At 40.3% G+C, this 13519-nt stretch overlaps 2 protein-coding genes across 2 annotated transcripts in view; both read left to right on the forward strand.

The window, feature by feature from the left end:
• ALLC (allantoicase) overlaps positions 1-1617 on the forward strand; it is a 38363-nt gene extending 36746 nt beyond the window's left edge. Inside the window, exon 12 of the mRNA XM_007957894.1 lies at positions 1525-1617. Coding sequence (XP_007956085.1) covers positions 1525-1617 — 93 coding nt within the window. The remainder of the gene's footprint in view (positions 1-1524) is intronic.
• Positions 1618-1704: 87 nt separating this feature from the next.
• DCDC2C (doublecortin domain containing 2C) overlaps positions 1705-13519 on the forward strand; it is a 173886-nt gene continuing 162071 nt past the window's right edge. The window contains exon 1 of the mRNA XM_007957895.2: positions 1705-1991. Within this exon, the coding sequence (XP_007956086.2) occupies positions 1705-1991 (287 nt within the window). The remainder of the gene's footprint in view (positions 1992-13519) is intronic.

Genomic DNA, 13519 nt, shown 5'->3' on the forward strand with positions numbered 1-13519 from the left:
AACCAGACGGCTGGCGGTTCAAACCCACCAGCCACTCCTCGGAAGGAAGGTTGGGCAATCCTACTTCCGTAGTGATAACTGCCTCTGAAACCCAAGGAGGGGTCGCTATGAGTCGGGTTTGACTTGACGGCACATAACAACAACAACAAGAAGCAATAGTATTTTAAAAGTTGGCATGGCTGTGGATGGTAGGTAGTTTCATAAGGAATTAACTTTATTTTAACACTATAAGATATTGATATTTTATAATATCAATAATCTATAACTTATGTATGTAGATTCAGCAAATTATATATAGTATCTTGTCTTGAAAATTTTTTAAAGGAATCAAAACCATTGTTTTGGGAACAATGTATTTCTAGAATCATTCATTGTCATAGTTCAAGACAATTAGCCCATCTTTACCAGAATATCTGTACCAGTTGCAGTCAAGTAGAGCCTAATTCATGGCTATCCCATTTTGTTTCAGCTGTGCTCCACAAGGTTTTCAGTGATTGATTTTTCAAAAGTAGATCACCAAGCCTTTCTTCTGAAGCACTTTTGGTCTGGTCTTAACTTGGACTTCCAAACTGAAACTTTCAGTGAGCAGTTGAGCACCGTTAACTGTTTGTACCACTCAAGGACTCCTTTACCCAGAATAGGAAATGTTTTCCCAAGATCGTACACCCCCCTGAATTGTTCTCCAAATAAGGATGTGGTCTGATTTTGAAATCTGTTAGATACTATTAGATAGATTGCTATCAGTAATCCCATTTCCTCACAGGTCTATATGATCCCAGGCAATTCCCACTTTTGGTGGAAAAGGAACAAGTTACCAATTCCAAGTCAGGAATCCTAGTTATTTATTTATTTATTTTTGGCTGAACTGGTCAAATACTCTGTTGAACAGATAAAGAAACTGAAACTCGGAAAGCTTAAATATCTTCCCACAAGACCTAGATCCAATTATGAGTCTAAAATATCCCATTCACTGGATTCTGATATCCTAATCAACCCCCATCCATCCTCCCTACCCTCAGAAGTAGGCCAACCACAGTGCTGGCCATGGCAAGTGGCTGGCTCTGAAGAGCAGGCCAAGGAGTCCTGTGGAAGGGGTCTGCAGTAAGGCACACGGTGGACTCGCTTATGTCTTGCCCTTCACTTTCTTTCCCTCAATCTTATTTCAGCCACTTTTGTGGGAACTGCCACCTCTCTTCCATTTCTCCACCTGTGTTGCCCTCTTTAAGTACCCTGGTCCTGGCTCCCTCCTGCCGCTCTCCTAGGTGCACTGGGTTGAGGGCAGCGGTCACAATTGCCTGGAGGTCACGTCAACACACAGGGTCCAGGGAGCCACCAGGAGCCTCCCCATCCTGGTCACTCCCAGAGGCCCTGGCAGCGGTGGGCTCGCTGGCAGCTGGGCTGCGCCCCGCCAGCTCTCGCGCGGAGATTCCAGTCCAGCTGCCCCGCGCCTGACCTGCTGGTGCCAGTGCCCTGAGGGTGTCTGGGTCTCCGCAATTTGCTGCCCTTCTGCCGCTGTCTCACCAGGCTCTCACGCTCAGAGACGAGGGCAAAAACAGAATCCCAGACCCAAACTGGGACCCCCACCCACTTTTGGCAGGCATCTCACCTGACAACTAGAGTGGCGGGGGAAGGGCTGGGAGCATCTAAGCCCAGGAGCCAGCGGAGCGCCTCCGCACCATTCTCGCACCCGTGCCCTGTACCACCATGGGCACCCAAGGGATCTATTCCCTGATAGACACCACCCCGGCCAAGACCATCCTGGTGTACCGCAACGGGGACCAGTATTACGTGGGCAAGAAATTTGTCTTCAATCGGCGGCGAGTTGCGTCCTTTGAGGCCTTCTTGAACCAGCTGAATGAGGAGATCGAGGTGCCCTTTGGCGTGCAGCGTATCTACACGCCCACGCACGGCCGTCAGGTCCAGGAGCTGGACAATCTGCAGCAAGGGGGCAAGTACGTGGCTGCTGGAAGAGAGGGGTTCAAGAAGCTAGAGTAAGTGGTGCGCACGGGTGGGGTGGGGTGGGGGCCCTCTGTGGGAGATCTGTCCCAAGTGGAAACAGTTGTCCTTTTATGCTCTCCTGGAGCTCTGGTAGCAAGTACCTAGACATCTGCTAACAAGAAGGGTGGCAGTTCAAACCCATTGACTAAACGGCACTTTGGTTTGGTACTCTGAACATTCGGTGTCCTGGCATGAGTAGTCCTTTAGGCTATTTTCTTAATTTCTTTTTGTCTTACTACTCTCTGAGGGCACAGAGCATGTTTAATTTATCTTTGTAACTCCTGTTTGCATCATAGCTCCGGGACGTGTATGTGGCCTGTAAAAGCACTGAGGTCCCTGTGTGGGTGCCTTCTCCGTCCTGAGTTAATTTATATTTATTTCATTGTTCTGAAGAGCCCGAAGATGCCCTCTCTAGGCCTCTTCCTCTGGCTGTCTCACTCATCCTTCTACATTGATTTATTCAGTATGTAGGTATTGAGTGCCTCCTTTTTTCACCTAGTTGCTTGGGAGAGACATATTCTTGAAAAAAAATGCAGAAAAATCTCTGCCCTTGGAAAAGTACACACTTAAAGGGAAGGGATGGGCAATCTACAATCAATATGTGCATGTTATAGACCATTAGAAAGGATTGAGGAAAAAGGGTGAGGTGGTCATTTGCAATTTAAAGTAAGATAGTCAGAACAGTTCTCTTTGAAATGTTAATGTTTGAAAGAAGATTTGAAGGAGTAGTTAGCTGTGAAGCTGTAAACTGAAGGAAGTGCACTGGGAGTGTATCCCTTCCACAAACCAGGTCAGGCTGGGAGTTCTGTGTACCTGGACCATGCATTTTTCTATTAAAACCCTTACTAAAGAATTTAATTGGCCTATTTACAGTGTCTCTTCCTTTAGGCAAGGAGAGACTCTGTGACTGTTTATTTCCACCTTACTGGCATGTAAGGAGCTCTGGTGGTGTAGTGTCTAGGGCATTTGACTGCTAACCAGAAGGCTGGTGGTTCAAACCCACCAGCCACTCCACAGAAGGAAGACTGGGCAATCTACTTCCATACAGATTTACTGCCTCGGAAACCCAAAGGGGGTCGCTATGTGTTGGAATCGACTCGATGGCAGTGAGTTTGGTTTTGGTTTTTGGCACATTAAGCAATGTGACCTGTAGTAGAGGCTCTGTGAATGCTGGCTGATGAGCAAAGAAATTGCTTCCTTAGAATCTGCTTAGATTAAGACAGTAGTTCCAGGGCATGTCATCTCTCCTGGGGAAATACACTTGTGTATAAATGTCACAACCACTATGGAAAACTAATGATAATTGATTGGCCATATTCAGGCAGTCAGTTATACTGAAGGATGTCCATTCAAAATGTTAATTTGATTCTTTTATTTTGGTTAAATCTGAGACTAGTATTACAATCCCTTTGTCATTTTATTGCACAAATGGTTACATAACACTTTCATTTATACCCTCTCTTTCCATGAGTGCCTCAGATTATTAATAATTTTTCTAGATTTTCTTAGTAACTCATAAAAATTCCTTTGCAATCCTGATATCAGTCTTTCAGTTAATCAACATATAGCTATTGTGCATTTGTTTGTATAGGGCAATCTTAAGGGTGCTGCAGAGGCTGTAAAGGCTTTATAGTGCATGTTTTGGGAAGAGAAGGCATACAAATGAGAAAGTGGTACCTACTATGACATAGACTCAGCTATAATTCTGTGTAGGCACAGAGCATCAGAAAAGGCTTCCTTTACAGAATGGAAGGGGCCAAAATTGTTAGAATATTTTAATTTCTAAATCTTCCATGAATTTCTGACCTAACTCAGAAAAATCACCTATTTTTTGTGTGCCTTTAAAGATATTATGTATCTTTACGTTGTTGCTAATTCTACTTGTTTTATTATATAATATATCACATATAGAGAAGAATGTATAAAATTATGTGTACAGTATAAAGAATAGTAATAAAATAAACTTCTGTGTAAACCACAACAAAGATTAGTAAAAAGAACTTTGCCAGTCTTTTAAAAACCTCCCGCTTGAACCTCTGTCCTTTGCCTATTCAAATAACCATCCTTTTTCAATAATCTATCCCTGAAGTATAGATTGTTTCATGTTTTATGTTTGTGAACTTTTATATAAATGCAATTATATTTTATGTTTTTTTTGTAACTTGCTTTTTATTATATTTGGATAAATATAGTATTATATTTAGAAGACTCATCCATATTGATAGCATTTAGCTATAGGTCATTTACAACAGAATTTATTTATCCAATCTATTGATGGATAATTTGGGTCCTTTTTACTTTTATGCTAAAATGACCAAAAGCTATAAACATTCTTTTATATTTCTCCTGGTGCATATGGGAAAGAGTTCCTCTGGATGTGTTAGTTATCTCCTGCTGCATAACAAGTTACCCCAAACTTACTTGCTTAAAACAACATTTATTCTCTCACAGTTTTTGTGGCCAGAAATTTTAGAACAACTGAATTGGATGGCTCTGGCTCAGCTTGTCTCATGAGGTTGCAATCAAGATGCTGACTGTGGTTATCTGAAGGCTTGACCAGCATTGGTGGTTCACTCTCATGGTTGTGACAGGAAGGTTTAGTTGCTTGTCATGTGAGTGTTCCCGCATGGTGACTTGGCAGCTGGCTTTTCCCAGAGTGAGAGATCCAAGAGGAAGCAAGGCTCAAGCCACAATGTCTGTTATTGCTGGTTTACTTTTATATTGTCTTCTTTATCTATCTGCCTAGTTAACTTTGACTATGTGCTGGATATAGTATCTTAAAAATATTTGTGAAGGTGATTTGAGGAATAGGATGACATCTTTTGCCAAAGAGGATTTTTGTGTGCTTCACTAGATACTTGTGTCATCAGGAACTTATAATCACCTGAATCCAGTTTCAGAGTATAAGATAATTTGGGCCACCTAGATGACTTGCAGCCAAGATGGACCCTTTTCCTAAGGTCCAGCACATTGGGGTGCTAGTTCACAATGAGAAACAGTGTATGAAGAGCAATCCATTTTTGGTGGGTCCCAAACAAGTACGTTTGCCTACTGATGTAAAAGGCTGTAAAAACATGGTTCTAACTCTCAGCTATTTTTTCCAAATCAGCAATAAGCTGTGGGTAACAATGGCACCAAATATGTCTTTGGATTTGCTTCCTTTTCTAGAGGTTGGCCTAGTAATTCCTTGCTAAATTGTTACAAGTATTACATTTCCAAAAAAATTTTTTTTAAAAGAAAATTTTGTCCAGTTTTGTTCATTGTCTTTAGGGAAAGGGTTGATCTGAAGTATTTAGTCTGCTGTGACTAGAAGTTCTCTCTCACATGTTTTCAAATATATTTTTGTTAGATATTCAGCATATTCTATGATGACAGTTACTTTCAGTCCATAAAAAATATTTTTCTATTGTCTTCTGGCTTAGGAGTTGCTGTTGAGAAGCCAGTTACCATCATTCACTTCTTTGAAAGTAATGTTTTACCTTTCTTGCCTATTTAAAATATATTCTCTTTGACTTCAATTTATTATGGTCTAATTGTGATATGTCTGAGTATAGGTTTATTAAATTTTCTTAAAATCTCTGCTGTGTTAACTTTCATTGTTGTTGGTGTTAGGTGCTAACCAGTAGGTTCCAACTCATAGCAACCCTATATACAACAGAATGAAACACTGTCCAGGCCTGCACCATCCTCACAGTCTTTGCTATGCTTCAGCCCATCATTGCAATCACTGTGCCAATCCATCTCATTGAGAGTCTTCCCCTTTTCCTAACCCTTTGCTTTACCAAGCATGATATCCTTCTCCAGGGACTGGTCCCTTCTGACAATAGCACCAAACTAGGTGAAACGAAGTCTGGCTATTCTTGCTTCTAAGGAATATTTTGGCTGTACTTCTTCCAAAACATACTTGTTCATTCTTCTGGTAATCCAAGGTGTTTTTTCAGTATTCTTTGCCAACATAACAATTTAAATGCATCATTTCTTTTTTAGTGTTCCTTATTCATTATCCAGCTCACACATGCATATGAGGCTATTAAAAATACCATGCCTTGGGTCAGGCTAATCTTACTCTTCAAAGTGACATCTTTGCTCTTTAATGGTTTAAACTGCTTTTTTTTTTTCCCCAGCAGATTTTCCCAGTGCAATACATTGTCTGATTTCTTTCTTTTTTTTTCCCTCGAAACTGGAATTTATTTATTTCAGCCAGAGAATCTGGAACAGTAAATTGTACAATATTCATAGTGGCAAAACCTGCAACAATATGGCTAACATATCCATAACATGGATTACAATGGTGGAATAGATGCTAGAAATCACTGCTCTCAGCTGATCCAATCCACAGCACCCTATAGGACCAAGTAGAATTGCTTATGGGATATATAAAACTTATATCTGGAATTTGAATATCCTGTGATGCGTCCCTCAAACAGTGCATTGTCTGATTTCTTGACTGCTGCTTCCATGGGCCCAAACCAGTCCATTTCAGTTCACAAATGCCTAGGGTATCTATCTTTATGCATTCTATTTCATTTTTGACAACTTTCAATTTTCCTAGATTCATATTTCATACATTCCTGTTCTGATTACTAATAGATTTTTGCAGCTGTTCTCATTTTGAGTTATGCCCCATCAGCAAATGAAGGTCATGATAGTTAACTCCATCCATATAATTAAAGTCAACTCTACTTTGGTGTAGCAGATCTTTCCCAGTCATATTTTGAGTGCCTTTCAACCTGATGGGTTCATCTTCTGGCCATATATCAGAAAATGTTTCAGGGCTATTCAAAAAATTTTCTAGTAATATATCAGACAGTGTTTCACTGTCTGATGAGGTTTTCATTGGCAAAGTTTTTCAGAATTGGATGGCACTATCCTTCTTTCCAGTCTGTCTTAGCCTGGACACTCTTCTGAAACCTGTCCACCTTGGGGTGACCATGCAGGTAATTGAAATACCAGTGGCATAGCCTTCAGTCCCATAACAACATGCAAGCCACCACAGTACGACAAACTGATAGATGAGTGGTGGATTATTATAATGAAGTGTTCAAAGACCTGGAGTTAGAAAGCCAAAAGAGAAGAATATGCTCGGCACTCTTCAAGCTGAAAGAATTGAAGAAAAAATTCAAGTATTGACTTGCAATGTTGAACAACTTTAAGGGCAAAATATTGAATGATGTACTGTTGTTGTTAGGTGGGTCAAGTCAGTTCTGACTCATAGCTACTCAGACTCATAGCAACCCTATACACAGCAGAACGAAACACTGCCTGGTCCTGTGCCAGCTCCACAATACTTGCTATACTTGAGCCCATAACTGCAGCAACTGTGTCAATTCATCTTGTTGAGGGCCTTCCCCTCTTTCATCAACCCTCCACCGTACCAAGCATGACATCCTTCTCCAGGGAATGGTCCCTTCTGACAACATGGCCAAACTAGGTGAGATGAAGTCTGGCCATTCTTCCAAAGAGCTTTCCAGCTGCACTTCCTCCAGGACAAATTTGTTAGTTCTTTTAGCAGTCCATGGTTCATTCAGCATTCTTCGCCAGCACCACAACTCAAAACGCATCAATTCTTATTCGGTCTTCCTTATACATTGTCCAGTTTTCACATGCATGTGAGGAGATTAAAAATACCATGGCTTGTGTCAGGCACACCTTAGTCCTCAAGGAGACATCTTTGCTCTTCGGTACTTGAAAGAGGTTCTTTGCAGCTGATTTGCCCAGTGCTATATGTTGTCTGATGTCCTGACTGCTGCTTCCATTGGCGTTGATTATAAACCAAGCATGGTTCTATAATTGAAGTCTTTGACAGCTTCAATCTTTTCTTCATTTATTGTGATGGTGCTTATAGGTCCAGTTGTGAGGATTTTTGTTTTCTTTATATTGAGGTGTAATTCATACTGCAGACTGTATTCTTCAATCTTCATCAATAAGTGCTTCAAGTCATCCTCATTTTCAGCAAGAAAAGTTGTGTCATCAGTGTATCACAGGTTGTTAATGGTTCTTCCTCCAATCCTGATGCCACGTTCTTCATATAGTCCAGCTTCTCAGATTATATGCTCAGCATACAGTTTGAATAAGTATGGTGAAAGGATACAATGCTGACATACTCCCTTCTTGATTTTAAACCATGCAGTGTCCCCTTGTTCTGTTCAAATGACAGCCTCCTGGTCTATGTACAGGTTCCTCATGAGCACAATTAAATGTTCTGGAATTCCCATTCTTCTCAATGTTACCCATAATTTGTTATGAACCACACAATCAAATGCTTTTGCATAATCAATAAAACACAAGTAAACATCTTTGTGGTATTCTTTGAGTTGAGCCAAGATCCATCTAACATCAGCAATGATATCCCTTGTCCCACGTCCTTTTCTAAATCCAGCTTGCACCTCTGGAAGTTCTCTGTCAATATACTGCTGCAAACATTTTTGAATTATCTTCAGTAAGATCTTACTTGCATGCGATATTAATGATATTGTTCAATAATTTCCACATTCTGTGGGATCACCTTTCTTTGGAATGGGTACAAATATGGATGTTTTTCATTCAATTTGCCAGGTAGTCTTCCAAATCTCTTGGTATAGCTGAGTGAATGCCTTCAGCAGGGCATCCATTTGTTGAAACATCTCAATGGGTATTCTGTCCATTCCTGGAGCCTTGTTCTTCACCAGTTCCTTCAGTGTAGCTTTGATGTCGTCCTTCAATATCATTTGTTCTTGATATTATGCCATCTCCTGAAATGGATGAATATTGACCAGTTCTTTTTGGTACAGTGATTCTGTGTATTCCTTACATCTTCTTTTGATGCTTCCTGCATCATTCAATATTTTGCCCATGAAATTGTTCATTATTGCAACTCGAGGCTTAAATTTTTTCCTCAGTTCTTTCAGCCTCAGAAATGTTGAGCGTGTTCTTCCCTTTTGGTTTTCTAACTCCAGGTCTTTGCACATTTAATTTAGTAATTGGCTTTGTCTGCTTGAGCTTCTCTTTGAAATCTTCTGTTTACCTCTTTTATCTTGTCATTTCTTCCATTTGCTTTGGCTTCTCTCTCTTTAAGGGCAAATTTCTGAGTCTCTTCTGACATCCATTTTGATCTTTTCTTCCTTTCTCACCTTTGTAATGACCCCTTGCTTTCTTCCTGGTTGATGTCATCCCACAATTCTTCTGGTTTTTGGTCATTGGTGTACAATGAATCGAATCTGTTCTTTAGATATTCTCTAAATTCAGGAGGGATATAATCATGGTCATATTTTAGCTCTCATGGACTTATTTTAATTGTCTTCAAATTGTACTTGCATATGAACAGTTGATAATCTGTTTCACAATCAGCTCTTAGCCTTGTTTTGGCTAAAGATACTGAGCTTTTCCATCACCTCTTTCCACAGATGTAGTCACTCTGATTCCTGTGTACTCCATCTGGTGAAGTCCACATGTATAGCCACCATTTGTGTTGTTGAAAAAAGGTATTTGCAATGAATAAGTTGTTGGTTTTGCAAAATTCTACCATGCAAGTTCCAGCATTATTTCTGTCACCAAGGCCAAATTTTCCAGCTACTGGTAATTCTTCTTTGTTTCCAACTTTGTATTCTAGTCACCAGTGATAATTAACACATTTTGATTGCATGTTTGGTCAATTTCTCACTGTAGAAGTTGATAAAAATATTTAATTTCCTCCTCTTTGGCTTTGGTGGTTGGTGCATAAATTTGAATAACAGTAGTATTAACTGGTCTTCCTTGTAGGTGTATGGATATTATCCTGTCACTGACAGCACTGTACTTCAGGACAGATCTTAAAACATCCCTTGTGATAATGAATGCTGCTCCATTCCTCTTCAAATTGTCATTCCTTTCATAGTACATCATATTTTGTGTGGTTCAAAATGGCCCAAACCAGTCCATTTCAGCTCACTAATGCATAGGATATCAATCTATGTGTTCCATTTGATTTTTGACTACTTCCAATTTTCCTAGATTCATATTTTGTCCATTCCATGTTCCAATTATTAATGCTTGTTTGCAGCTATTTCTTCTCAATTTGAGTCATGCCATGGCAGCACATGGAGATCCTAAAAGCTTTACTTATCTATATCATTAAGGCTGGTTCTACTCTGATGAAGCAGCTCTTTCTCAGTTGTATTTTGAGTGCCTCCTTACCTAAGGGGCTTGTGTTCCTGCACTGTATTGGACAATGTTTCTGGGCTATTCATAAAGTTGCCCGGTAATGTATCAGACTGTGTTTCTCTGGATAATTCCTGGACAATTCTTGGAGAAGTGGATGGCCTCTTCCTTCTTTCTAGTCTGTCTCAGTCTGTAAGCTGCATTGAAACCTGTGCACCATGTGTAACCCTGCTGGTGTTTGAAACACTGGTGGCACAGCCTCAAGCCTCACAGCAAAACTGAAGCCACCACAGTATGACAAACTGACAGACAAGTTCATCTCCCTTAGCTGTTTGAAACCTCTCTGCCCTCCCCTTACCTAGATCTTGCTGCTTTGTTGTCCTTGATTTTCCCTCCTTCCTGCCTTGGGTAGGGTCTGTTTCCTTTCCCTTACCTGGATCCTGATGGCTTGTCTCCCCAGCTTTCCTTCCTTCCTGCCTTTGGGGTGGGGCTTATCCCCCTCCCCTTACTTAGATCCTGCTGCCTTGCCATCCCCAGCAATGATGAATGATGTAGGAACCATCAAAAGAAAATGGAAGGAATACAAAGTCACTGTACAAAAAAGAATTGGTCGATGTTCAGCTATTTCAGAAAATGACTATAATCAAGAACCAATGGTACTGAAGGAAGAGTTGAAGCTGTACTGAAAGAATTAGTGAAAAACAAAGCTCTAGGAATTGATGGAATGCCCACTGAGATGTTTCAACAAATGGATGCAGTGCTGGAGGCACTTACTCATCTATGCCAAGTAATTTGGAAGACAGCTACCTAGCCAACTGACTGGAGGAAGAGATTTATATTTGTGCCCATTCTGAAGAAAGGTGATCCAACAGAATATGGAGATTATTGAACAATATCATTATTATCACCCCCAAACCAAACTGCCATGGAGTCTTATCCAACTCATAGCGACCCCTCTTTGGGTTTCCAAGGTGTATCACTACAGAAGTAGATTGCCCAACCTTCCTTCTGATATCATACAAGTGAAATTGTGCTGAAGATAATTCAAAAACAATTGCAGCAGTATATTGACAGGGAACTGCTAGAAAAAAAGCTAGATTCAGAAGAGGATATGGAACAAGGGATATTGTTGCTGATGTCAGATGAATCTTGGCTGAAAATGAAGAATACCAGAAAGATGTGTATTTGTGTTTTATTGACTATGCAAAGGCATTTGACTGTGTAGATCAGAACAAATAGTGGATAGTAATGAGAAGAATTGGAATTCCAGAATACTTAAATATGCTTATGAGAAGCATGTACATAGACCAAGAGGCTGTTGTTCAAACAGAACAAGGGGATATGACATGGTTTAAAATCAGGAAGGGTGTGTGTTAGGGTTGTATCCTTTCATCATACTTATTCAATCTGTATGCTGAGCAAATAATCCAAGAAGATGGGCTATATGAGGAAGAACATGGCATCAGGATTCGAGGAAGACTCGTTAACAAGCTGAGATATTCAGATGACAAAACCTTGCTTGCTGAAAGTGAAGATAACTTGAAGCACTTACTGATGAAGATTAAGGACTACAGTCTTCAGTATGGATTACACCTCAACATAAAGAAAATGATCATAACAACTAGTCCAATAAGCAGCATCTCAATAAATAGAGAAAAGACTGAAGTTGTCAAAGATTTCATTTTGCTTGGAACCACAATTAAAACCCATGGAAGCAGCAGTCAAGAAAGCAGATGTTGTATTGCACTGAGAAAATCTGCTGCAAAAGACCTCTTTAAAATTTTGAAGAGCAAAGATGTCATTTTGAAGACCAATCCAAGCCATAGTATTTTCAATTGCCTCAGATGCACGTGAAAGCTGGACAATGAACAAGGAAGATCGAGGAAGAGTTGGTGCCTTTGAATTATGATATTGGTGAAGAATACTGAAAATACCATGGACTGCCAGAAGAGCAAACAAATCTGTCATAGAAGAAGTTCATCCAGAATACTCCATGGAAGCAAGAATGACTAGACTTAGTCTCACCTATTTTGGTCATGTTGGAAGAAGGGATCATTCCCTGGAGAAGGATATCATGCTTGGTAAAAAGTGGAGGGTCAGCAAAAAAAGGGGAAGACTCTGAATGAGATGGATTGACAGTGGCTACAATGATGGGCTCAAGTATTGCATGCATTGTGAGAATGATGTACGACTGGGTAGTATTTTGTTCTGTTGTATATAGGGTTGCTATGAGTCAGAGATGACTCAATGGCATCTAACAACAACAACAACCACAGCTTCCATGGGCATTGATTGTGGGTCCACATAAAATCAAATCCCTGACATCTCCAGTTTTTCTCCATTTGTCATGATGTTGCTTATTGTTCCAGTTGTGAAGATTTTTCTTTCTTTATTTTGAGGTGTAATCCATATGGATTTTCATTGTTTTGGGAAATTGTCAACTATTATCTGTTCAAAGAATGTCTGTCTTATTCTTTCTTTACTTTCTGGATCTGACTACATATAATTTAGCACATTTCATTTGCTCTAACCTCGGAGATAATAGAGCAGCAGAATCCACACAAAGAAGCAAGAGGCATTGTGATGTTTTTGTGTTTATATTTAATTGGTGATTGTATGTTGGAATGACTTGCCCATGATTTTCTTTGTTTTGTTTGTGTGTTATCTATGCAAGCAGGGTACTGTACTGTGCTCCTCTATTAACTAGTTGACAGCAGTTATACACTCACTACCTGTCTCCTTTCCTGTTGTCAGCCTCTCATATGTCCCTGCCCACTTTGGCAAATAGACCCTGTTCTTAGGTCCCTGGAATCTGAATGAGAATGCTGTCACTTTAAAATCTAAAATGGTTGCCACTTGTAAAGATTCAAAATGCCTGTGCCCTTGGTCACTTGAAATATCCAAAATGGCCACCGCTTGTAAACATTCAAAATGGCTGCATCCCAGGTCACTTTAAATATCCAAAATGGCTGTCACATGTAAACAGTCAAAATAGCTGTGCCCTGCGGACAGTGGAATGTCAACAGCTGAGGTTGTCTCCCTCCCTGCTGTTTCCCTTCCTAGTCATAGGCCACCAGCTCAGTCATCCCTGTAGCCCTGGTGACCAGGGCTGGTCCTTAGGTCAATTCTCATGTCCCAACACTATCTGGAAATATTCAGGCTGTTGGTCCTGTCAGAGTAGCTGACAGTCCACAGCTCCAATTGTCTCTGTTCTCACTGTTTTCATTCAGGTTTTTCCAGTAGTTGGTGCCTAATCCACTTCTTTATAGTTCCTTTCAAAGCTCAGGGCTCCAGGATTATCTTCTGTATCTCTCTCAATTGCTTTTTTTTTCTTTGTTGAAGAGGGTCTGTGTCGCTTGTCTACCTATTCCTCCATCTTATTGGAAGTCCTCCATAAGTTTTTTTT

Source organism: Orycteropus afer, unplaced genomic scaffold (genome assembly GCF_000298275.1).
Source record: "Orycteropus afer afer isolate SDZICR_OR568_19922 unplaced genomic scaffold, OryAfe1.0 scaffold00821, whole genome shotgun sequence".
Taxonomy (NCBI): Eukaryota; Metazoa; Chordata; class Mammalia; order Tubulidentata; family Orycteropodidae; genus Orycteropus; species Orycteropus afer.